At 37.4% G+C, this 27251-nt stretch overlaps 2 protein-coding genes across 2 annotated transcripts in view; both read left to right on the forward strand.

Annotated features, from left to right (window-relative positions):
* LATS1 (large tumor suppressor kinase 1) overlaps positions 1-6054 on the forward strand; it is a 17774-nt gene extending 11720 nt beyond the window's left edge. Inside the window, exon 7 of the mRNA XM_015815915.1 lies at positions 2941-6054. Within this exon, the coding sequence (XP_015671401.1) occupies positions 2941-3447 (507 nt within the window). The 3' untranslated portion in view covers positions 3448-6054. The remainder of the gene's footprint in view (positions 1-2940) is intronic.
* Positions 6055-9753: 3699 nt separating this feature from the next.
* KATNA1 (katanin catalytic subunit A1) lies at positions 9754-25295 on the forward strand. Its single transcript, XM_015815916.1, has 11 exons — positions 9754-9772; positions 13356-13530; positions 14123-14280; positions 14615-14798; positions 16985-17106; positions 18802-18907; positions 19431-19589; positions 20856-20982; positions 21919-22053; positions 22621-22747; positions 24897-25295. Exons 2-11 carry the CDS (start codon positions 13360-13362, stop codon positions 25093-25095), a joined length of 1488 nt encoding a protein of 495 aa, XP_015671402.1. The 5' UTR covers positions 9754-9772; positions 13356-13359; the 3' UTR covers positions 25096-25295.
* Positions 25296-27251: the final 1956 nt, after the last annotated feature.

A 27251-nucleotide genomic window follows, 5' to 3' on the forward strand; every position in this document is an offset into this window, starting at 1 on the left:
ATTTTAATATGCTTGTACGCAATTTTAGTTGTAACTATAAATTGTAGTTTGATATTATTTCTTCCCAGAATTTTAATACAGTGGGTTACCAACCTACTTTGTGTTTTTTTCCGTAGAAGTGTGTAGAATATAGAACTGGGAAATTATTCTAATAGAAAAATGTAAAATTATCCTAATTAAAGAGAGGATGTAATATGTTTTCACTATAAGACCTCCTAGTTGACTATTGTTATCTTTTTAATCTGCAGGACATGTTTTTATTGATTTTTTAAATATATTTTGTCACCCTTTTGAAATAGAAGTCATAGTAAATGAATAATGGATTAATGGATTGCTCCAATCTTTCTTTTTTTAATAGTAATTTTATTAAAAATTACTATTGGAAAAATTAAAACTAATACAAACTAAAGAAAAAAAGAAAAACAGAAAATGCAGGAAAAAGTAGGAAAAAAATAGAACAGAAAGAAAAATAATATAGTTAAGAAAAGAAATGCAGAAATGACTTCCCATTTCATCACAATTTTAGTAACTTATTTTCACTTCTTTTAAAATACAACAAATAATCTCTTCTTTTGATATTCCATCTCTTCTCTATAAACAAATCTTTAAAGTCTTGTCATTTCAGACCTGATCAGCAAAAGTCCATTAAGAGTTAACAGAGATAACAACATAATCTATTTTATTAAATAAATCAATTTTATATTCTTTGCTTTTACTTTTAACAATCTTGAGCTTTAATTCCTTCAAATAATGTCCTAGAATTTGATTTCTTTTACTTTCTTTGGCCCTTCTCACAAAATTCTTCAAATTTTAACAAGCCTCTTTTGTAAATCCAATATAAGAAAATTACCTAGGTCAGTCTTTTGGTTTGTTATTTTTACATCCCTTTTAATTATTGAGACATCAGATGGCTTCTTTTTTATGACCAGTATAGCATCTTTTCCCATTATTTTTAAATTCACTTTCAAATCAGTCTGAAACTTGTCAGGTAAAACTTGTTCCTCTTCCATAACGTGTTTTAAACATAGTCTTTGTACACTTGAAATGGACTTCTGCGTCCATTGTTCAAAAATATTCTTAAATATGTCCAATGCTAAAGTATTTTGCTTCATTCTATATTAGTAAGTTAAATTTAAGTGTTCTCCTTTAATTGTAATCTTTCGTTCCTTCTGGTTCCCTCTAGTGCAGGGGTAGGCAACCTTGGCTCTTTTATGACTCGTGGACTTCAACTCCCAGAATTCCTGAGTCAGCTTGGAAACTCTCCCTTTCCCCTCAGCATGGCTGGCTCAGGAATTCTGGGAGTTGAAGTCCACGAGTCATAAAAGAGCCAACGTTGCCTACCCCTGCTCTAGTGTACAACCTTCAAAGTACCATCCTATCATGGTGTTTTTTTTAAAAGAATTCCAGCAAAGGGACTTTCCCACAGAAAAGGCTCCTATAATTTATTCCAAAATCTTATTTCAAATCCATTTGGAGATTTGAGATTTCTTAATTTCTTTATAATTTTCAAAATCAAAAGTTCTGATCACATTTTTGCTGTTTATATCTTTCTCTGAGAATTGAATTAAACTCACATGGTGTTTTCAGACTTGTTGATCCAAAGTTTCCTAATAGACAACAATCACAATTTACAAGCTATTATAGCAGTTAACAAGTAATTTCGGAAACCGATAAGAAATGTAAATCTAGTGTTCCTGACCACCAATCACGGTTTAAGCAAGACGGCTATTCCTTTGTCTCACAGAGACTGCTGTTTTGTGGACTCCTCGTGAGGAACAACTGTCTGGCGCACTTGTGGGCGATTTCAAGCCCTCTCCTTGTCTGGGGAGGAATTGGAGCTGGTTTACTCGCTTGTTCTTCATTCTGCCACAGATGTTGGCTCCATTCTTCAGTTTGCAATTTCTTCTCCAGAAGTCATTTTGGTCCAGTCTTTCAGTGAAAGCTCGAATTAGAAATTTAAAACACACTGAAGATAGAACAAAAATATTTGACATGTAGTAATAATGAATAATGAATTTCTTTTATACAGAGTTCACTAAGATTGGGGGGGAAATTGCATTATTTTACATTTAATTATGAAACAAAGCAGATCCTCAAAGGTGGCAAAATAATCCTGTTCTTCTATGAAAATATTTACACATGGAACTAAGAGGAAGAGTTCTCCTGTCTATTAAGGGCAAAATGCTAAACTTTGGTTTTGCCTCCCACTAGGCCAGTGGTGGCGAACCTATGGCATGGGTGCCAGAGGTGGCACTCAGAGCCCTCTCTATGGGCACGCGCGCCGTCGCCCCAGTCCTAGGCCTTCAGCTGGGTTTTATAAAACTTTTTCACTTTAGGCCTCCGCCGCCGTGTGCAAAAAAAAAAAGGTTCAATCAATCAGTCAATTTCAACTTCTCGTGGGAAAAAAAAGATCTTGCAAAGTTGGAATTGATTGATTGAACTTTTTAGTCCCACCCAGTCTGCTGTTACCACCGCAGCCACGCCCACCCAATGGGCTACCCCCAGCCAATGGGCCACACCCACCCGGCACCCGACGATGCATAAGTGGGGTTTGGGTTGTAGTTTGGGCACTCGGTCTCTAAAAGGTTCGCCATCACTGCACTAGGCATTAATCCAGGTTCATCTGTAGGAGGAGTCAAAAAAGCCAAGATGGCAACTATGCAATCAATGGCCCACCCCCTTTTTATATGTATCACACAATACAAAAAAGGGACAGGGCCACCATCTTGATTTTTTTCATTTCCTATGCAAACTGCTATGATGCAAGTTTTTAGGCTCTTTCCTTATACATGGCAGTAGTGTTTCAGAAATATTTGCTTTTGGTTTTTTGAATGTGTTAGTTCCTGAAGAAAGAATGATTTTGGTGTACAAGTGTGTGTTTAATGTGAAATTTATATTTTTTTTAATGCTGTGTTATCTGCACTTTTTTTTTAAATAAAGGTTATCAATTGGAAAACATCATTGCACATCCCACTGCAAGCAAAACTAACTCCAGAGGCATCAGATCTTATTATTAAGCTCTGCCGAGGACCAGATGATCGCTTAGGCAAGAATGGTGCAGATGAAATAAAAGCACACCCATTTTTTAAATCTATTGATTTTTCAAGTGATCTACGGCAGCAACCCGCTTTTTATATTCCTAAAATTACACATCCCACTGATACATCAAATTTTGATCCAATTGATCCAGATAAATTATGGAGTGAAGATAAAGAAGGGAATGTAAATGACACACTTAATGGGTGGTATAAAAATGGCAAACATCCTGAGCATGCTTTTTATGAATTCACATTTCGAAGGTTTTTTGATGACAATGGGTATCCGTATAGCTATCCAAAGCCTATTGAATATGAATACACTAATTCTTGTAGATTAGAATCACAGTCTGATGAAGATGATGAGAGGACCAGTAGAGAGGTTCAAAATCGTGATCTAGTTTACATTTAATAGAGAAGATAAACCATGTTTCTGAATTTCTCAAATCTATTATGTGGGGGGGAAAATGAGATACTGTTAGAAAGCTGACTCTGTAGCTACTTGGATTGGGGAATGTTAATTATTCCATTTTTTCCCATGTAATTTTTTTCTCATAACTAGCCCTTTTCCATCATTAATTTATTCCACCATTTTTAGTGATTAATATACAAAATAGTAATATTAGGAAAAATAAATTATAAATTTAACTTTTTGCAAACAGAAAGTAGTGATTTCTTTTAGAAAATGAGATGCCTATTTTTATATAAACCACAACCATTACTTTCCTCCAGACGTTTGCAGTCATTGCCTGTCTTGCATTAGCTAATTCTTAGTAAACTCACAGACACTTTGTCTAGTTAGTCATATTATTAAATACATTATATATAGAGCAAAGAAGTATAAAGTTATTAGTTATGAGCTCTGGCTGTAGAATAAGGCTGTAATCTAAAATTCATGAAATGACTTAAGTTCATTGAAAATAGTATCTTTTCATTAAATATAAAAAAATTGCACTTCAAACTGTATTCTTACAATAAACAAACTTTATATTGGATTATAATTATTTTCAGTTTTGCATACAGATTGTTATGCAATGTCTGCTGCTTTCAATAGCTAATAGAAATGAAGTAGTAACGGTTTAACACAAAATTAATGTTAAAAGTTTGATTTTAATTTTCTGTGATTCTCATCCTACAGATTTTGACAAAAATTAAAAATGATTGAACCCCCATGATATTTAACTGCAAAATCTGTTTTAATAACTTTTTATTTTACACGGTCCAGTATTCCCAAATTACTAGGTTGAAATAAATCCAGCCTATGTTTAATAGGGATTAAATATAATTTAACATCATTGTTCTATGCTAAATCAACACCCCAAAATTAAAGAAAAAAGTTGCAACATCTGTATCTTTTGCTATTGCAGCTTTTTTCTCCTACTACTGGCAATACAAAATATTCTGCTTTTTATCTACAAATATATAGCATAGCACTGTGTAAATATTTCAAGCTCCCTGTGCTAGTACTGTATTCCTGTATCTGAAGAATTTCCAAGCGCCACATTTTGTGCTTCCTAATGTTATACATTAAAATATGTATGTAGTGGTCTTTTTTTAAGAAAAAAGTTTAGAAAATAGTTCTCTTTTTCCAGCCAGTTATTTATTGTTTATTATATTTATGCTGAGTATTTCATTTAAAAGAAGAGTGGCTTACAAGTAACTACTCAATAACATTTTATCTGGCCTGTTTTTCAGTCCAAACACATTTAGTTTCAGTAATAGAAGTACAACTTGTCCCTTTGCAGCAATGTCTGTTACTTATTGCCTTTGATTCTCTTTTGAACAGATGTATTAAAACATCAGTAGAGTTTAGACAAATGGAAAATGCCTGTCTTCAAAAAATGTTTTCCAACATATCTCCTATTTCAATTCTGATCCATATTTCAGCCTTGTACTTCTTACACGAATGAGTAAACACTTTTCTCAATTGGTAGACTCAGCCCTCCTAGCCACACACCATTCTGCAGACAATCACATTATCCTGCTCCAAGCTACCACCAAAACAATAGGTTCTATGTATGGAGCCAGAGTGCAGACAATACAGTGTACAGTTATAATTTTTGAGATTTGTTTGCTTTGTAAAATAACTCATAGTTTAAAGAGGATTTACCTTGGTTTAATATTTAGGATTTCCAGTTAAACTGGCAAATTATTATTATTATATTTGTCTTTCAATGAAATATAATATATTCCTGGTTAAAACCAGATAAATCTAATCTGCTATTGGGATACTGTTCTCTTACATTCCATCTTAGGGCAGGCTCTTTTACTGGAGCTTTTCTACCGTATTTGTAGCAGAAGCAGTAGAAGATATGATTGAAGTTAATTTGAAACTTAAAAGCAAGTCTGCATTTTCAGTGTGCAAAGCTGTGATGGAAAATATGTTCATGGGACATTGTTGATACATCTAGATAACGCAATGTAACTGGAATAATAGATACGGCTGTTATCCCAAAGTACTATTAAATTCTCTCTGCAATATATGTTTTTTGAAATGAAACATTTGTTGTAACGTAATATTTGAATCTAATAGTGAATGGAGTGCCTTCCTCTGAAAGGTGCTGTTCAAAATTAATTTTTATATTGCATTTTTATATATGCTTTTTATACTATAAATATTCTGCTGATAAAACAAAAATTTTATTTTTAGAAAAGTAGTGTGTTGGCATACTGTATACATGCATCAACTTTGCAAATTTCTGCTTGTAATACCTGATAGTAGATTAAATTTCTGGAGTGTTGTACAGATATATTTATGTTTTGAAATCAGTTTTCTTTAGTGTATCATATGTTAGGATAATAAAATTTAAATTCAGTGACTTAAGTTGATCTAATTTATAATGTTAAAAAATATGAGTGTTTGATCTTCTGTAATAGGGAATACAAAATTCTTATTAATTTCAACAATATTGACTCCATCTGCAATCATGAGGAATTCTCATCTTTTTTTTCCTAAAAATTAACTAAATTTGGATATAGCTAAACTCTGGATAAAGACAGATTTCTGGTGTTAATAGAAATGTTTTTTATAATCTCTGTAGATCATACACGTGTGATTTGCACATAAGTACAAATTAAACAATAATTTTAAATCTGAGCAGACTTGACAGGAGTCTGCCCCTCTGTCTTCACCATACATGTAAAATGTCATGATTGCTGCTTAAATTACTTTTCAGCTACTGTAATTGAACTCAGCAACATAAGAATTTTGAGCCTAACTTTATTTTCTTTATACCCCTTCATGACTTCTTATTGTATCTTGCTTCTAGTCAGCTTACAATCTCAAAAGTAACTGTTTCTTTTAACTGCTCAGATTCTACAAATAAATTAGACCGACATTTTTCACTAAGAGGAAGGGTAGCACTCCCCCTGAAAGTCATTCATTTATTTTGCAGTCTTCTCATTCTTTATTACTGCCAGCTATGATTGGGCATAATAGGATGACTGGTATTTTTATATATCATATGGTTCTCAATTTCTTGTTTTGATCCTGAAGTTGTTTTAGGTAATATTTTCACAGTAACAGATTGTTACAAATTTAATAGGTTCAAGTAACTGTTATGTAGATCAGACACTCCATGTATTTGCCGTCAATAACATGTTCTTAAGAAAGTTCTTAAGTTCAGTGCAAGAAAAGAAAGAATGGTACCAATAATCCCTTCCTCTTACATTAATATTCTTAATGTTGCATAGAGAAGATCAAATGTTGTTCAACTTTGAGGCTTTGTTTTATTTAACATATTTTATATAGACAAGTTACAGACAATTGATAGTGCCATTATTAATTCATCATCATAAGCTCTTCAGTGTTCCAAGTTGGTTCCAGTATTTCATAAGTGCAGATTTAGCTGAGGTATTTCTGATTTAGGTTACAACTATTTTCTCTTCAGAACTGAGACTAAAAATGGAGAAGCTTTGGTCTGTGGGCACAGCCACTGTTTTCATAAAGCAAATAGAAATAGAAGGGTTAAATAGCAAAGCAGAAATTGCTTTGATAACAATAATTAGACCTTGTCTCTAGCACTCAATTACATATGTCTGCAGTTTTTATTTTCTTACTGCAGTCTTGTATAAAATGGAATGGTCATTAGATTACTATTCTGCCACAGATACAGATTTTCTGTTTTAATGTTTATCTGTACTGCTTCTCATTTTTTAACTGTTCTTTGTAAATTTTAAAAATAAAGCAAACCTGGAAAGCAGATATGTACATCTGAATATTTTGAAGAATCGATGTACTCTAATGGCCATTTGGAATTTCACTAGTTTTACCCCATGGAATCGGCAACATACCACAGTGAAATGTGGCAGATTATCCCTCAGTATGTTATATAAAGCCAAACAATATGGTAATTTTAGCTTGGTCTTGTGTGCAAAGCCAGATCAATTTAATAAATAGGTAAGTAAACAAATAATTAAAAAAAAGTTTGAGATAGCTATGAGTTATCTATTTTCAATATAGCTCATTACTGAATGACAATCACAATATAGACAGTCACATTTAGCCTACAATTTTCTGTAAGCTGTGCCCCTGTGATTTATGATTAATTGTGTTGTATGTAGTCAGCAAATGAGGTTGGGTAAAATTATTATATACTGCCCAACTCCTAGCAATTCTGGTTAATTCCCAGCAATATTGAAATACACAGAGTAAACGTAAAATTAATGATTATGGAAAAATACATGGGTAAAAATACCCAAATTACTCAACAGAATTTGAATATAACTTCCTCTGGCCCTCTTTAATTAAACACTGCTTTGCTGCATTAATAAACTCTTAAAATGTAACACCTTATTCTTCCTGTGTAAGAATTTATATCAAAAGAATTTTCTGGGTCCCTTTTCCAAGTCAGGATATCTCGAGCAAATAAGACAACAAGACATGCTGCCAGGAAAGGAGTTGATTCATTTATTTCCAGAAGCAAAAAGGTTTGCTCTTGGGATAGGCTACAGAGAAAATGGAGTACAAAGACTTTGTTTTATAGGGGGACTGGTCCTTGGTGTGGGCTTGGTGTACATGGTGATTCTAGCAATGATTCGGTCTAAAGGCCAATCTTAATTGTCCTTTCTGATGTCTGTTCCCTTTCCTTACATGGTGTCTGGGCAGCCTATTTGTGAGTGTGAGAAAGTCTGACTGCACAGGTTGGTTGTTTGATTAATTAATCTTGCAGGATAGGATGGGATAGAATAGAATAGAAAAGAATATGGAAGGGATCTTGGAGGTCTTCCTAGTCCAGCCCCCTGCTCGATCAGGAGAATCTAGGTCAGTGGTGGCGAACCTATGGCACGGGTGCCAGAGGCGGCACTCAGAGCCCTCTCTGTGGGCACGCGTGCTGTCGCCCCAGTCTTAGTCCTTCAGCTGGGTTTTATAAAACCTTTTCGCTTTAGGCCTCCACCACTGTATGCAAAAAAAAAAGGTTCAATGAATCAGTCAATTTCAACTTCTTGCGGGGGGGGGGGGGAAGATCTTGCAAAGTTGGAATTGATTGATTGAACTTTTTAGTCCCACCCAGTCTGCAGTTACCACTTCAGCCACACCCACCCAGCACCCAACGATGCATGTGGGTTTTGGGTTGCAGTTTGGGCACTCGGTCTCTAAAAGGTTCTCCATCACTGATCTAGGTACTTGGTTTTGGTACTTTGGTTGTGCTATTATCAATTGATACCGTAGCTTAGCAGAGCTGCAGTTTAGCTATTGATTGTTACAATGTATGTTCCATAGTTTTCAGTTTCAGTGAATCATGGTCTTGTGTTAATGATAAAGGGAATGGTAAAGGGATAGCTGAGACAGCGAGAAAAAAGTTAATTTGGATTAAAGAATTTCCCATGATTATTATTGTTAAAATAAAATACTTTCCATAAATCCCAAAACGGATAAATCTCACTGCAAATTAGTTGGATAGAAAATTTGGTCCGTATACTTTCCTCAGAGTTCATCTGGTTTCACCAAAAATACGCTGTGTGTTACCTCTTCCCCTTCCCCTTCCCTATCACGGCGATCTGGTTTTGCACGTCTGCATCTCAGTTCTACGGTTAGTGGGCAGGCACACTAAACGTGTATACTCGGCTTCCGTGGTCTATCCGCCTCCGGTTTGAATAATGATCCGCAGAGCAGGCCAGAGGTTATTAGAGGAGGAGTGGGCGAAAAGTTCAGCAAGGAAGCGCGAGAGACACCTCCCATCTCTCGCCATTTTTCGCTTCCCGGGGGCGCTGGGTCTCTCCAAGGGGCAACTTGCGAAGAGCACCGACACCGCCATACCCGGCCGCCGCAGATCCGCTCGCGCCGGGCAAAGGGGCGGCGACAACCCGTCACCGAGGCAACGCGGGAGCTCCTCCTCCTCTCCTCTCCTCCTCCTCCTCCTCCGCTCTCCCGTTAGCCTTCGGGGCCAGTTCTCGCGAGGCTTGCCAACTGGAAGCGCCGCCATATTGTGTGGCACTATTTTGATTTGGATTTGCCTGGCTGAGACGCACAGCGAGCGGAGGAGGAGGAGGGACGGGAGCGCCTGGGAAGCCGGAGCGGTTCCAAGCCAGATCGGGAGAGGCGGCGGGGCCTGGAAGATAACCCCCTTCCGCCTTCCCCCGTCGCCCCTTCCGGGCTATCCGCCCCAGCAGCCGTCCCAGCACGGACCCCCCCTTGCTCCCTCCCCCGGTGGCGGCGGGAGGCGGCGGCAGCCCCGGAGTGGCTCGGAGGGGTCGCCTGTCCGGCTGGAGGCCGGAGGAGCCCGCGCCGAGGAAGGGTGAGCAAACTCGGCGGGGCTCGCGCCCGCTCCCCCAAAGGGCTGTCCGCCAGGCGGGCCTGGAGGGAGCGGAGACCCCGCTGCCTGTCTGGGCCCGGCTGGCCGCGGGGCCCGGGAGCAGGAGGGGCGGAGGGGGGGGCGTGTGCAGGCAGGGCCGGGTGGCGGTGGCCCCGCTGGGGAGAGGAGGAGGAGCTGGGCTGAGCTTCCGCGGTCTGTCGGGGAGCTGGACGCCGCGTTCGCTCGGCCGAGGGCTGGGAAACTTCTGCCGCTCCTCCTGGAGCCCCTTCGGAGACGTCCCGGGAGGCGAGGGGCCTTTTTCCTTTTTCCTTTTTTTGCCTCCTTGACTTCGGAAGCTTTTCTTGCGCTGGTTCAGTTCGCTCTTGGGCGTCGTTTATCTGCTTGTCTCTGTGCTTCTCCTTCCCTGAAGAAGAAGAGCTCCTGCTCTTGACTCCCAAGTGGATGGGTGTAGGAAGTGTGGACTGATCGTATATAATACGTTTAGGTGTTGTGTTTTGTTCAGTTGTGTTTTGTTCAGTTTAAGAAATATTTCTGTGTTGTGTTTTGTTCAATTTAAGAAATATTTAAGCTACCTAGTGTGCTTACGACAAATATTAGTAATATGCCATTTTTAAAATATAAAATATAGATTTTATAGATTCAGAATATAGCATGAACATAAACTCATTTGTAAAGGAGATAAAGGCGTATTGTTAGATTTATATCCTGCATTTTTTTAAGGAGCTCAAGTTGATGCAGGGAGCCACTCCCTCATCACATCCTTTCCCCCCCCCCCCCCATATCAACAACTCTGGGATAAATTGGGATTGGAAAAGTGAATGACTGGACCAAGTCTCCTGATGAGCTTCTTTGGGGAGGGGGGAATTGAAGCAGGATCTTCCCAGTGTTAGCAGCTTAATCACTATTAGATACTGTCTGTTCAGATCTGTGGTCTAAAAGGTCTACAGAACAAAATGAAGCTTTCAGGTGCAGGGATGAGCGGGAAAGGCAGGTTATTGAGGCAGGAAATTCCAAAATCTAGGCACTTTTTGGCTGAGAAGGCCATGTATCACTGTATCAGGCAGGATCTGTTAGTAGATTCCAGTGATACTTTGGATTATCTGAGAGAGATTGAGCTCAGGTGCATCCTTGTCTTAATAATATATACTGTATCCTCTAATTTAAAAACTTGGTTTTACAGTGTTCACCTACTAAAGTTTTAGGTACTGCTCATTTTATTAGAGTACTAATGGTCCTGGAGTGAGTAAGGTGTATGTGATGATGATTAAATCTCCAAAAATCTAAGCTGAACAAAAACAACCCTGTGCATAATTGTTGCATCAGCATCAGAAGCAAAGTACTCTTAGATCTTGAGCCTAATTTTCAATAAGAGTGCAGCTTTGTCAAGGCTATTCCTACATTTTGTGTCAGCTTTTCCACTAAGCAGTAGTTTATTCCCAAATTTAAGAGGCTTTGTTTTTGTGTTCTCAATTACCAGTTGAGAACATCTCCAGGTTTCCTGAACTTCAACAATAATGATAAAAAGAATGAATAATGTGGGCAAAGATTATGGGATGTCTTCCCAAGGTTTTGTGCTCAAGTCAGCTTCAGCCAGCATGGTATCAGATCCAAAAATGTAGATGGAATAAAATGCAGTATCTACTTCTGTAGTAAGAACTTTCAGGAGCCTTTTTTGTTGCTATTTCTTGCAACATAACCTCCTTGAAAGAATCACAAATAGTGTTGCTAATCTCACTTGACCAAAATGTAGCTGTCTGAAAATTGATTAACCTGATTTAAAAAAATATATATGAATATATTAAGGTTTATCTTCAACAAAACGTAATAGTGTCCTTTTGAGATACATGCCCGTGTTTTTTTTCCCACTATGTGGCTTTAAACTTTCTTTTGATTGGGATCAAGTAAAGTGTAAAAAAAATGGTACCTTCAGTGCTGCTCATCTCTTTATCATTATTATATTTCCAAACAATTAGAAAAGTTAATGATTTATTTTAACAGTATGTTAACCATATTTTATAGATTTTTCCATTGTATAGCTATTCTGCTTAGCCCCAGTTACTTAGAGATGAAATTCTTACTACATACCGGTAGTCCTTGGTTTACGAGCATTTATTCATCAACTGTTCAAAATTACAATGGCATTTAACAAGTAGATTATGGCCAGTCCTCAAAGTTGTGGCCATCCTAGTGTCCCTGTGGTTACCTGAACACAGTTTGGGCATTTATGAGAGTTGCAGCATCTCTGTGGTCACATGATCACCATTTATTACCTTCACTGCCAGATGCTAATAAGCAATGTCAGTGAGGAAGCTGGCAGGCGATCTCACAGGACTTCCTGCCTAACAGCCGCATGGGATTCACCTGACTGCAACTTGAAATCTCTGGAACTGCCATTGTAAATCAGCAACGGTCATGTTACATCGCACTTTACCACCATGACACTTAGTCATCCCAATAGTTGCTGACCCAACACTGTCTGTATAGATTTTCATTCTGTTCTCATGTGTTTGGGTGATGGTTTAATTTTATCTAGCTAAAAGTGATTTTTATTTATCTAAACAGATGGGGTTTTTATATTGTTATAATAAAGGTTTGTGTGCAGTAGTTCTGTACTTATTGGGAGTCTTGCCAAGTAATGTTCTTAACAATATTGATGTGCCACAGTTAAGGTGTGACTTCTTGAATCTGATGTAGGAGAGTGCATGAAAGCTGAACTAGCACTCGCAGCAAAATCTGAAATCTGATTTTTTTTAAATAATACGCAAAAGCTCTGAAATCAGCAAGGAATGAAATATTCTGTATACAATTGGGTATCTCAAAATAATATAACAAGACAAGGATTCCCCAGCCTTTTGGTGGGCATATTGACATTTGAAAAAACATACTGCACATTCAAAATATTTGCTAGGAGTTTAACCATTGATGAATTTTCTATTGAATCACATCAGAAAGCACCATTTTACTAAAATATTGCCTATCACTCTACTCTTTGTCTTATAGGATGTCTGTGTTATCTATTTTCTTTTTCTGGGTAAATGAACATACTTTGGATTCAGGCCATCATTTTTATTACCCCCAAAAAAGTCTGGTTAGAGGCATTTTTAGAAACATATATTGAGTTTGATCCCAAGTGGGGTCAGGGCTGGTAATCATATGTATAAAATTGTTGTGCTATTTGTTAGACTTGAAAGTCAGAAAATAGCCTGGAAGAAAGCAATGGCAATCATTCTATACTGCTGCCCAGGAGACTATATGGATATAGGCCATGTAATCTCCAATAGTGCTCAATTTTAATGAATTTTCCTTTTCCTTGACCATTCCAAATGACTTGGTTACCTTGGAATGTCTTGTCTTTGGAGATATGACTTTGTGGCAGAATGAAACTATTCTAAAGTATTGAAACTGATTGTTTCTCAATAGAGTATCTCTCAAAATGGCTTAACAATAAGCTGATTTACCCCTTCCACTATTTTTTTAAGTGATAGAGACCACTTCTTTTGAATTTTATGACCTAACATCTTTTTATCATGAATTTACAGAATGTCTTCATGTTTTTTTCTTCTAGCTTTATGTTGACCATGAGTCTTGTGATGATAAGTGAGAATGTGAAGCTAGCACGTGAATATGCATTGCTTGGGAATTATGATTCTGCAATGGTTTACTATCAGGGAGTACTTGACCAAATGAGCAAATATCTCTCTTCTGTCAAAGATACGTATCTTCAGCAGAAATGGCAACAAGTGAGTTTTCATTTTCTGGTTTTGTTCCTTTATTTTCATGTATTAAATAGGATTATCATTTCAATTAGACCTCACTTTAAAAGTTGAGCTAAATTGAATAAACACGCCTGTTGCTAAACACTAGTGAATCACAAGGGTGAGTACAAAAATAATAATTAACAAAAGTTGCTATTTATGGTTGGAGAGAACTCCATTAAAAAAGTAAAGTAAAACTGGCTTCAAAAACACTGCCCCCTTCTGAATCCTGTTTTATTAAAAATGTTAGTCGGTTAATCTAAAGCTAGCTGTTATCTTGAGCTGGTGTACTCAATTTGGAAATGTGCCGTGTGCATGTGTGATCATTTCTTAGACTCTGCCACTTCAAATTATGTTGCTTTTAAAAGCATTCATACATCTTACTTTTTTCCCCCCTAAAATCCATTAAAGGTTTCTTGCAAGACTTGTAATAGGCCCTTATCAGTTTTCTGTAATGTTTTACAGAGTTAACAACTTGTACATGTATCTGAGCCACAAACATTTCATTAGGTACTTGACGTTGACAAGTTTCTACAAGCTAACATTGTGCTTCTTTGTATTTCATGTTTTTAATCAGGTTAGGCAGGAGATAAGTATAGAAGCTAAGCATGTGAAGGATATCATGAAGACACTAGAAAGTTTTAAATTAGACAGCACTCCTTTAAAAGCGGCACATCAGGAATTACCAGCTCATGATGGAGAAGTCTGGTCATTGCCTGTACCTGCTGAACGTAGGTAAGAGACACCATGAGGGGAAAAGCAGATTAGGGTGTTCAAATATTAGATGTTAAAGTATGTTAAATATTGTTTTTGAGCCTCTAACTCGTAACTACAGAAGCATTTAATGCTCTCCTGCTCCCATTAATAGAGCTCCTATGAATAAGTGATTGAATCTGTTTACTAGAAGCACTTAGTATGTGCAGAAAGAATTGTATGCAATTATAACACATTCATACAAAACACAGATTCTGGGAGATTGAAGGGAGTTGTAATCTTTAATATATTCAAATATTCTTAGATAAGAATATCTTACCATATTTACAGTTTTCCCCATTTTGTATTCATTCAGATCTTCACCAGGGCCTAGGAAACGTCAGTCAGCTCAGTGCAGTGATTGCCGAAACCAAAATTACCGACCCGGAGCAGCTGCTAGAGTCCTTCATCGGCCTTCTTCCCGAAATACTAATGATAAAGGCAAAGTTGTTCGTGGCCGGGAAAAGAAAGATCCATTAAATAAAGGAAAAGAGGAAAAAGTAAGTTTTATGAATGTGAAACCAACACCTCCAAATCTTATAAAACATCCTTCTTATCATTTGAGTCTCTTTTTGGTCTTTTATTTATCAGCATTTCTAGTAGAGAGCACTTGTGTAAAACTTTCATGAAGATGTTTTTAAAAAGAAGCCACAAATAATAGTATAATGTTCTGCTTACTCAGAATAGGGTTATCTTACTTATTTTACTTAAGAGGTTTATATCATTACCCATCATATATACAATAATAGGTACCTGGGCAGTTAACACTAAAGCATAGAGATAAAACAAGTCTTACAGTACAGTACAGAAAAAAAAGTTGCACTTCCTCCATCTCATGACATCACTATGCATTCTACATTTCCTAGCTCATTGCCATCCTAATCAATGCCTGGGGAAAGAGCTAGATCTATATCAGACATGTCAAACACAAGGCCCGGGGGCTGGATGTGGCCCGCGAAGTGGTTTCATGTGGCCCACGAAGCCATCCTGGAAACAGTGAGGGAACGGCCCCCACTGCCTTGGCCCTGGCCCAGGCCAGCCGGGAGCCAATGTACAATTTTGTGGTGGCCATCTAAGCTGAAATGCATTCAGTCTTACCTCCACAAGGCGGTCTAGAAACAGCGAGGAACCAGCCCCTGTCGTGTTGGCCCCGCCCCCTGGGTGCATGCTGGGGAGGTGTCACCCTTTGTGAGGAATGAAGAAATGGACCATGCCTTGGCACTTACCCCGGTCCCACCCCCTTCTGCCGGAGACCCTCAGATCTGTCCCACTCCTGCCAAGCCCCCACAGGCACCCTTGACGCAAACAATGTAGAGCTGGCCATGCCCATCCAGTAGACTGCACCCCCCCTGGGCCCCCCGAGGACAACCGCAATGCTGATGCGGCCCTCAATGAAATTGAGTTTGACACCCCTGATCTATATTGCCTTCCAGGAAGCCATGAAGGTAGCAGCTCTTCAGAAGTCAAGAGTGGGGATGAGGAAACTGCAAATAATCTTGACCAGGGTTTTAAAAATGATAACCAGCATTTTGAATTGTACCCAGAAAGAAATTGGAGGTGGTGTAGCTCATGTAGAATGTAACGTGGGCAAATCATGGAGTGCACAGGACTATACATACTGCTACATTCTGGACCAGTTGTAGAATACATTGAGTAATCCAGTGGAAGTAACTCCTTGCAGTCCAGTACGGAAGATGATTGTACTTCACAAAGGGCCTTCTAGCAATGATTGACACCTGCTACTTGCGCAGGAGCTGTAGTCCAGGAACACTCCCAAATTGCACATCAATTCTCTCTAGGGGACTCCTATCCTGTCAAGAGTCAAAAATGACAACTTGGGATAGGGGCAAAATCCCAAAGCCACTCCATCTTGCTGGGATTGACTCCCTCTAGGCCTTTGTGTCCTCAAGTCACTGGGCAAGCACTTGAACAGCACCAACTGCCTGATGTGAAGTGGAGATGTATAATGGAGTATCATTGCATGGCGATGATACTGCTCCTCATGCCATCTACTTACTTCACCTAGTGGCTTCAGATAGATATTTAAAAAGTTAGAGATGCGAGCCATCAGACACCATACATAAGAGAAATTTGGGGCTAGGCTTCTCCCCAACTGTTGACCTCAACTGGAACTAGCCATGGAGAAAGGAGAGAACCACTAGAAAACAGAGACACTCCTAACCTCAAAGCAGCTCCAGAAAGATACCATGGCCAGAAAGTGATTCTCTAACACCAGATGACATTACCACTGACCCAAGACCTGTGGCTGAATCACAACAGTGACAATTGTTACAGTGGAACAATGTTGCCTTTCATGCAGGGAGCTTGGAGGAAATGCAAGCTGCCTATCCTTATTTTCAGATGCCTCTGAAAAAGTATTTTGCCTGTTTCTGATTCCTAGAGACTTGTTGGGAAACTTGTATTGCTTTCCCATGGTGGGAGAAAGGCTGACAGTGTTTACTTTGCAAAGTTCATGTACTTTAGTAATATTTGCTTATTAAAAACATTTTAGGAAATGTTTCAAAAGGTAGTTAATACCAGAGGTTTTATTTGTACGTTTTGTACAATTATGTCTTTGTTTGAAAGTTTATCATTTTATTGTTATGTAACTTACGTTAAACAAGTTACTGGAATAATTATGAGCAATATTAATATAATGTTTGATAAGCATTTTTATGTAATGCAGAATAAGTCCTCAACTGATATTTCAGAACCTGAGCCAAAGAAATTTGATGGCACTGGATATGATAAAGATTTAGTAGAAGCTCTAGAAAGAGATATCATTTCCCAAAACCCCAATGTTCGATGGTAAGTATAAACCATCTCTATCTTTTTAAGTTGTGAGATCTGTGTCTAAGCATGATGGATTTTTAAATTCATTCATTCATTCAATTTCTAAAGCTACCCATCTCAGTCAATGATTTTGGGCAGCTTACAATTGAAATTTCAATTGTAACTTGAAATACATAATGTTGCCTTTAGAGAAAATTAAATCTAGAAAGATATCATCCAATTCTAACAATGAACTTTCCCTCTTTCAGCAAAAAAAATAACTCTGCTAAGTGTAGGAAGGCAGACTGATTAATGATTTTTTTTTCTCAACAGTAGATTATTATGAATACATTTGTAATGCTGTTCTATGTTCCTTTTAAGCTGTAGCTTTGTCATCATGTTGCTGTTTTTGGTTTCAGGATAAACTGCTACCTCTATTGTCTGCCAATTAAGCTTTTTCTTAATTCAGTTTAGCACTTAATTCAGAAATTTGTAAAATCCCAGTGAGTAAGATGTCTCAGTAAGCAAGTCTGCTTCATCATTTTCATAAATTACTACCTCGATCAATTGTAGCCAGATTTAATTTTCTCTAGAGGCAACCTTATGTATTTCAAGTTACAAAGTATCCTAAACAGCAAATGGAAAAGTAGAGATGGCTGCTGTTTAGGATACTTTGTTAACAGTAAGCAATAGTTTATGTGACCTTTTAATTTCATATACCTTGGCCAAGAATGCTAACATTTTCTTGGAAACTGGTCATCATAGTTACAAGAACTGACATTCACTTTACATTTATTTTCTGGAAACAGATTATGAATTATGCTTGAATTTTATAAATCAATTTCAATGTGGAACAGGATAGTCTGCAAAAACTACAATAACCTTAGCATACTTTAATGTCTTCCCTACACCAGTTCTAGAGGGCAGCTACAAAAAAGAAATAATCCCTTATGAATAATCCCTTATGTTATGGAGACGGATCTATTGTGTCTATAGTCAATGTCATTTTATATTGTGTTTTTATAAGAATGTAAGAGAGTCTGCTTTCCACTTCTTATTTGGCAAAATACTGCAAGCACAACAAGCAATTTGGATTTATTCCGTGCACAAGTATTGCTGTCAGATCAAAATGGGTCAGTTTCTATGAATGTAGCCAAATTTTACTGTACTTTACTGTTCGTAAAGACAAAGCCTACTGTTTGTAGATATATTTTGATTGCATTGATGAGCTAGCTGTAAACTATACTATTTTATTTACTTCCATCTCATGTGACCATAATAAAGTACTGTAGTGAGCAGTTTTCAGTGAACAAATAGCGGCTTACTCTGTGGGTGTATTAATAGGCCCACCTTCTGCTATTGTTGTTCAAATGATTTCTGCAGAAAATGATCCTTAATGTACATACATATATGTATATGGAGAGAGTGAGAGTGAGAGGTTCCATTCATGAATGTCTATAGGAGAAAGATGTTGGCAGTGAGCAACGTTGGGATGGAAATGAGCATTCATGTGATGACCGTTCTGATTTTTGTAACACCTGAAAAAGATGGGATTCTAAAATAAAAATGTAAACGAATTGAATGTTGACTCTTTCCTGTGGAGTGAATTTATATAGAAAATAGTAATATTCTACTCTGAAAAAATCATGTATTCAGCCAAGATTACAGTGAAAGTTAATAGAGATGCAGTGCTTGTGGCAAGTCAAAATCTGTTCATTTCTTTTTCATCAGGGATGATATAGCTGATTTAGTGGATGCTAAAAAATTACTCAAGGAGGCAGTAGTTTTACCCATGTGGATGCCAGAATTTTTTAAAGGGATCAGAAGGCCTTGGAAGGTAAAGTCACCTCAATTATTGTTGAAACATCAAAATGGTTTTCATTGAGTTGTATTCAGTGTTAAGCTGGGGTGAAAAAAATGAAGGATATTCAGTCCCGTTAATGATTGTGCAAGCACTAGCTGGAAACAATGCAAATAACATAAGCCAGACTGGATTCCAATTATTGAATCTGACACTTGTACAAATATGTAATGCAAGGGTTTTGCAGCAAAATGATTAAACAGCCCATATAAAAAGTATTTTGTTTATATAATATTAAAGTAAGTTCATATAATCTAAAGGCTCAAAGCCATCACACTATGGCTAGAAATTTTCACTTGTCATTTGCCATGTAAGTAAAACAATTTCTGGTGACACAATGCCCTTTAACTGTTAGTAGAATTCCTAGCTCCCTTTGCTTTTATTTAAAATGCTTTCTTTAAATGAAATTATATAGTATTTCTTAAATTATATTGGCAAATAAACTTGAGATATTTTTAAATGAGTATTCATTTCAATTTCTGGTTCTCTTTGTAAACAGGGTGTATTGATGGTCGGTCCTCCTGGCACTGGAAAAACACTGCTTGCAAAAGCCGTAGCTACTGAATGCAAAACTACCTTTTTCAACATATCATCGTCAACACTCACTTCAAAGTACAGAGGAGAATCTGAAAAGCTTGTTCGCCTATTATTTGAAATGGTGATTTACTGATTTTGCTAAGTTTTAGGAATATTATTACTAGTGTTATTAATATATTTTTTTATCCTGGCTCTTTAATATGCCTAATATATCTTCCTCTCCCTGCTTTACCCACAGCAACAACCCCATGTGGTGGGTTGGGCTGACAAAAAGCAGTTGGCTCAAAGATAGCCAGCCTGTGTGTTTTCGCCTTTGGAGAGTATGAGAGCACAAAACAGAATAGGCAAAGTTTATGGACTAGGCTAGGGCATATTTGGAATTGTAAATTCATGTGATTATGCTCACAAATTGACTGTTATGGGGAAATTATTCACAAAATGTCAATCAGATTGAGTGTGATCAGTTATAAAATACTATGCTCTTTCAGCCCAGTGAAGAGCTGATTTAATAAGATGCTGTGCTTGCACTCCTGTGTGTTTTCAAGGTCCTCTTCCCAAACGAATCCAGAACATTACTGCTGCTGCTTGCCAATAGGACTCCGTCTTGCCCTTGGCATATGGCTGAAAGACCTGCCTTCCGGAGGATTTCACTCCATACTAAGCTGAATCTCTCTGGCAGGCAGCTCTTTTACACCTAGCTGGTTATTAATGACCGCAGCCAGGAGTGCCGGATTGTGGTCATTAAACAAAGTAGTCACATGAGATCTTGCTTAATGACCACTTCATTCAATGACCAAGATTCTGATCTCAATTGTAATTTGAGACTACCTGCAGTAGAAGTTACATTTTGGCAATTTATTTTGCATTGTGCTAATGTATTCCATTGTGATAGTGTATGATAGTGTATTTATTTATACCCATCACACACTGATTATTATTATTATAGTATTATAATAGTGTAGTCTGTTACCTAGAAGATTCCAAGCCAAATTACACATAACTCTAATTGTGGTTTTTATAAGGTACATGCACCCTATCATACTGTTGTTTTGAAGTCAAAATGTGTCAATGGGAGAATGTAATATAGGTTGGGACTGCAGTGGGTAGAAGAGATCAGCCTTTCCTACTGAAAATCATCTCAGAATAGATTTACTTGGTAATGTTGCTGTAGATCAGGGGTGTCAAACTGCTGGTCCGTGGGCTGGATGCGTCAGGCTGAAACCGCGCCCACCCCAGCTCTGCCAATGGGGGAAAAGTCATGATACGTCACAACACATCACGTGACGTGGCGAGTTTGACACCCCTGCTGTAGATAATACTGTTTTGGAACAGTAGCAGTTTGTTGGAATCATTTTTAATAAAATGTTCCTTCATCTTATATTTCCAGGCTCGGTTCTATGCACCAACAACAATATTTATTGATGAAATTGATTCCATTTGTAGCCGTCGAGGAACTTCTGAGGAACATGAAGCCAGCCGAAGGGTGAAGGCAGAATTACTTGTTCAGATGGATGGTAAACAAGCTTAGTTGAAAGTGTGCTAAGAAAAAAGTAGGAACTTCAGTATTATATTATAGTAGCAGTTGAGCATTAGTAATTATGCATTGCTCACTAAGACATTAAAATCCATTCAAATGTGTGCTTTGTTATTACAAGAAGCTCAGTGATAAGTTGATTTCAACTTTCAGTCAGTCTGAGATGCTGCTGCTCAAGGCCACCTTAACTCCAATTCTAGTTGGTTCCATTTATAGATAAATGGTTTCTTTGTGAATTTTAATTTTCATAATTTAGAATTCAAAAATATTTTTTTTTCTTGGATCAGAACACAGATATATGAATATAGTAGAAGAGTTTATAAGCAAAACTGTAAAGAAAGGCTTAGCAAGGAAATTGGTTCTTGGAAATGCCACATATATTTTACAAATCTCCAATTCTAATATGTTAAATTAGAACTTAATGAATTAGAACTTAAATAAGAACTTTTCAGATTGTGCAGACAAATTTGGTCGCCCATTTAAATGTTTCAAAACATCTGTAACTTGATTGACTCTAGTGTTAGAATCTGCACATGGATTTTTCAAATTCTCTCTCTCTTGTAAGATCACACTTTCAGAAGTTAGGAAACAAAGAATCAATTGGATTGAGATGGGCAGCTGTAGAAATTGTATGAGCAAATAAAATGTGTAAGAGGCATATATTTAAGTATCTGTCCAGCAAAAAACAACCCACAAACCAGAATGTCTCAGAGGTATATCAAATATTATTGCATATTATAAGCAATTGAATACTCTCATTAGTATAAAGCATTTGCATTAAAGTTTAAACCCGTTACCATGAATGTGGGTAATTAAAATTTAGCTTCAATGTAATGACATAACTTCCTGATTTGCAAACTTGAGCATATATTACTTTGTATTGCCTTTTAATTTTTTTCTTGTCTTTTAATAATAGGAGTGGGAGGAGCTTCTGAAAATGATGATCCTTCCAAAATGGTGATGGTACTTGCTGCTACTAATTTTCCATGGGATATTGATGAAGCATTACGACGACGCCTGGAAAAAAGAATTTATATTCCTTTGCCATCAGGTATAAACTCTTCTATTTCAGAAAAATCCAATGTAGTTGGCACATCCTAAATTTTTAATATCAAGTGCATATTTGATAATTGCCCTTTCTAGGAAGCAAGAACAGTGATTTTGAGAATGAATATTTCCAGATGGAGTTTAGACAAAGTATCCTCTTAGTCCTTACCCTTACATTTACATGCAAAGTCTTAAGTAGCAGGTTAAGATTCTAAGACAGGGGTCTCCAACCCCCGGTCTGTGGACTAGTGCCGGGCCGCGGCATGCCAGCAACTGGTCCGCACAAACAAGGAAAGCCCCATCCACGGGATGCAGGCAGCACACAAAACCACACCCCCATCCGGTCCACAGAAAAACCTCTCTCCGCTTAACCGGTCCCTGGTGCCCAAAAGGTTGAGGACCTCTGTTCTAGGATAACAAACTAAGTATATTTGAGTGGTCCTGTTCAAAGATTTTGGTGTTTTAAATTAAAATTGGGAATTATATAATTGAAACGTTTTTAACCATGTTATTTAAGGGTTAAAGGATGCTTTTTCTCCATGTTTCATTTTGGTTATTTTTCTTTGCTAAGCCAAAGGCAGAGAAGAGCTACTCAGAATAAATCTACAGGAATTGGAACTTGCTGATGATGTTAATCTTGTCATTATTGCACAGAATATGGAAGGTTATTCTGGAGCTGACATTACAAATGTGTGCAGGTATGTTAAAACCGCACCGCTTTTATTTTATTATTTATTTTATTATTTTGAAGGCACTAGTCCTAATCTTATACCATACAGTACAAATACTGGTTCTGTAAAAGAACTAAAAGCAGTAAAAAAAATAACTTTAGAGAGAGGATTTTTTTTTAAGAAAAATTTGTTTTTGATTGATTGAGCCATACTGAGAGTTCATGTGCATGTTACACTAAGCCAGTGTTTCTCACTTTTGGTGACTTTAAGATATACAGACTTCAACTCCCAGAATTCCCCAGCCAGCATGATCAAGTAACATTATTATTTAGTGTGATGGTGTGGACAGGCCAGATTAGAATTCCTTTTTCCACTTTAAGCTATTATAGTTTCATTAGTATGGACAGATTGGCTTAATCCTGAGGAGTAAAATGACATGCCAGGATCAGTAAAGAAACTTTGCTGCCTGGCAAGGAAATCCTCTGAGAAAAGCACCCTATCCTTGTGTCAGGTTAAGTCCCTAGCCATCTCTTTAAAGCTGATCCTAAAGATTGCTATGCTGGCTTGTGTTCCACTCCTCCTCCTTTCTCATTGGGTTATTCCTGCTCATTTTGCATCTGTTTTTATTTTTCTGCCCATTCCTGTTCATCTGAGGATAGTTGTTTGCTCTTTAATCTTTATCACCTTTCATTCTACAATCTGCAAATTACATTCTGCTTAGCAATTTTTTTTAAATTGCCACATTGCCTATTTTTATATTCATAATTCTATCCATTTCTATTTCATCCTTTTCCCTTGCACATTTATTATTTCCTCTCCTTATCCATTTCACTTATTTTCTCACTTTGTTTCCTGCTTCTCTCCATTTTTTTGCTTACTTGTTCCATTTACTGCCTCATTTTTATTTGGGGGTGAGAAATCTTTGGCTCCCTTAGATGCTGCTGAACAACTGCTAGTAGCACAACCAATGATTGAAGAAGATGGGGGGGGGGGTTGGAGAAAAAGATCTGGTTTATCATAGATTCTGCATATCCACACTTCTACATTTCAGCTTTTTTTCACTTTGTGACTCTTATCAAACCTGAACAGAATAATAGGGGTCAAGGGAATCCAAATTGGTATATTGAAAATATGCCGTTACTCTCTTTGTATTTTCAAATTGTGGTGCCGTCATTTCATCTTCTTCCAACTTTCTATATGTTACTTGGAGCACTAGCTCATGCAGAGGGGCCACAGGTATGCTTATTGAGCCTGTTGGTGCCTTCTTAGAGACCCAGCAACTTTTCCTACATTCCTATGGCAGCCATGCAGTCCCCAGGAAAATACGTCTTTTGGTTCAAGAATTTTGAGGGTACATCCATACTTCCCAGAGTTCATTTTCTTTGCTTTGGATTCAAATACAGGTAGTCCTTCAATTATGACCAGATGCTTAGCAACCGTTCAAAGTTACAACAGAACCCCCCTCCTAAGGTACTTAGAACCCAGTTCAAAGTCTGTTCCCCCCCTCCCCCAGGACACATAACTACATTTCGGGAGCTTAGCAACTGACCCACATTTATGGCCATTTGCAGCGTCCTATGGTAATGCAATCACAATTTAGGACATTTTTGCCGAAAACCAGCATTTGAAAAGCTGAAGCTGTGCTTTATGTTTGCCATTAAAGAACTTATTTTGCATGAAAAGCTGGGTCTTCTCATTATTACATACCATGTTATCCAAATATTTCCAATAGTATTACTAAAAGCCAAAGTTAACCACTCACAATTCAGTTAATTTGACTTTTAAGACCTATGAAGGCACCTGCCATCTGGAATGAGATTCCCTCTGAGATTTGGGTGGTTCCCATCTTAATGACATTTCAGAAGGCTTTAAGGACATTTTTTTTTTCTCCCAGGCTTTTGGCTAGCATGATTGGAAGCCTTTGTCATGTATGTGATATGTTGTTTTGGCTGGATCTGCCATCTGTTTATTGCTAAGTTTTTATCTGGCTTGTGAGTCTGTTGTTGTCTTGTTTTTATGCTGTAAGCCACTCTGGATTGGGTAGATTTTAAGTAGAAATAATAAATAAGCAAGCAAGCATTCCAAGGTTTAGATATGGTTAAAGCAGCTTTTTAATGTTAATTGTTTGGCATTTCTGTATTCTCATTAAAGACACATGTGGGTTTTTTATCAACAGAGATGCTTCACTGATGGCTATGAGAAGGCGTATTGAAGGCTTGACACCAGAAGAAATCAGAAATCTTTCCAGAGATGAAATGCACATGCCAACAACAATGGAAGATTTTGAAATGGCCTTAAAAAAAGTTTCAAAATCAGTCTCTGCTGTGGACATTGAGAAATATGAGAAATGGATTTTTGAATTTGGATCATGTTAAGTCTTACTACCTTGAGAAATCTGCCTTAAGTATTCAAAGAGTTCCAAAAGTAATGAAAAAGTAGTACTCCTGGGTGCTCAGTGCTATTTTTTAACTTTTTGTAACAGCATATATAATAAAGTTAGTTTTTTAAAGTACAGCTCATTTTTTCCCCTCTTAGTCCAATTGTCTAGACCAGTTCCCATTAAAGATTTTCTGCATTTTTTGGATCAATAGGTTCTTGCAGCCATACTTGTACTGTTTCTTGGCACACTAGACTATCACGTGCAACATTTCCACATATATCACATATTTCCATTTTGGTGGTTATGTTTTTAAAAGTAGTCATTGTTAAAATGTACAGTTTGGTCAGTTTTTCAGGAAATCAGCATACATCAAACAAGCCGGTGAAAAAAAACCTTTGTCATTGAAAAAGTTGTCTCTCCTCTTTACTTTGTCATTGAAAAAGCAAGTATTTTAAATCACAATTAGAACTTAACACTAATTCAATATTTATCTCACGTAGATTTAATGTGGTGGTGGAACTGAACAGAAAAGAGAGGGCACTAGATTTAATCCTTAGTGAAACCCTAAGCGTTCAATCAGTTAAGAAAAGCATTCTTAAATTCAATGTGAATGTAAATAAAATATTGGCAAAAAATACATTGCATTAAGGTTCCAAGAGATTTCTTAAGGGGAAATTGTACCAGGAGAATATGAATTTTAAAAATCTTTGTGATTACTATTTTTCATTAATCTTCCAGTAATGAGCACTTGGACACAAAGAATATCACAGCTTAGTAGAGGCACTAGCTAGATGAAAAGGATGCCAGCATGGCTAAAAGGCAGAGTCAAGAAAATGATAAAAGACCAGAAGCAACTTTTCAGAAAAATGACAGTGCGTCACTTGAAGCTTATATATTCTATATTTACTGCCAGAATATATATGACTTTAAAAGGAGAACAACCAAATATATGCCAGTCAGTCCCAACAACGGAATAATGACAAAGTTAGGGTGATAGGTTTATTTGAACAGGAATTGCACAAGAGCACAGTGAGTGACAGCTGCTGTTTTCAAACTTAAAGCTGCTTGAGGGGCATCTAGATGTCCCATACAGAAAATAAGACATTTGAAGTAAATATTGTAGATCAGCGGTCCCCAACCTTTTGGGCACCAGGGACACGTTTCATGGAAAGCATTTTTTTCCATGGACTTGGGTGGTGGTGGTTTTGGTTTTACTCGCCCACCACTCACCTCCAGCTATGCAGCCCAGTTCCTAATAGGCCGCAAACTGGTAATGGTCCATGGCCCATTACCCCAGCTATAGCTCTTCCATCTGACCAACTAATATTCTATTTTTAAAAAAATACTTTGGAAGTTTTCAATTTTACAGAATGTTCACTTAAAAATGTTTTATACTACTCATCTTGCTTGCTTCAAGTACTAAGCTACCATCTGGTAACCAATAGCTTAACCAGTACTTAGCTTAAGTGCTCTGGGTCTGCTGAGATCACAGCACATTCATCCAAATTTGCTATGGCCCAGCAGTTTCACTTCTATTGAGTTTGAGCTTTGCTAGATCTTCCACATGCTTCAACCAAATTTCTTTAAGAGCTGGTCGTGTATTTTTCCAACCCATGGCATGATTTCCAGAGTAATCAATAAGAAAGTGGGCATTACGTTATGCAGCAGATGTGCCCAAATGATTGCATCCAGTGCTCCAGAACCTCATCAGCTATTATGGGCTGGTTGCAACATCTGTTTCACTTAACCTTTTGTCATAGACTGAAGTCCCTAATATATACAATTATAGAAATGGTAGCCAGCACATTTGGAAAACATCTTATTTTTTTTTTCAAATTAGTTTGAAGCAAGATTCTGCACCACATTCAGCAGCACTGTCACTATTAATATTACCAGGAATTGCATTTTGGCTTTTTCACCAGGGCAACATATCGGCACTCTGAAGACTGATGCAATCTGGCTGATTTGATGACTTGACAACTGAAGCAACAATTATCTGTTCTTGGACAACTTAGATATTTAAATCATTAAAGTTGCTCAAGCTGAGCTCTATCAAAGTTGATGGTTGCCCAAGATTCATTAGTTATGAATATCTTGGTTTTGTCATAACAAATGGTTAAGCCACATGGTTAAGCAACAGAGGTTTATACA

Source organism: Protobothrops mucrosquamatus, unplaced genomic scaffold (assembly GCF_001527695.2).
Source record: "Protobothrops mucrosquamatus isolate PMUCROS unplaced genomic scaffold, P.Mucros_1.0 scaffold385, whole genome shotgun sequence".
NCBI lineage: Eukaryota > Metazoa > Chordata > Lepidosauria > Squamata > Viperidae > Protobothrops > Protobothrops mucrosquamatus.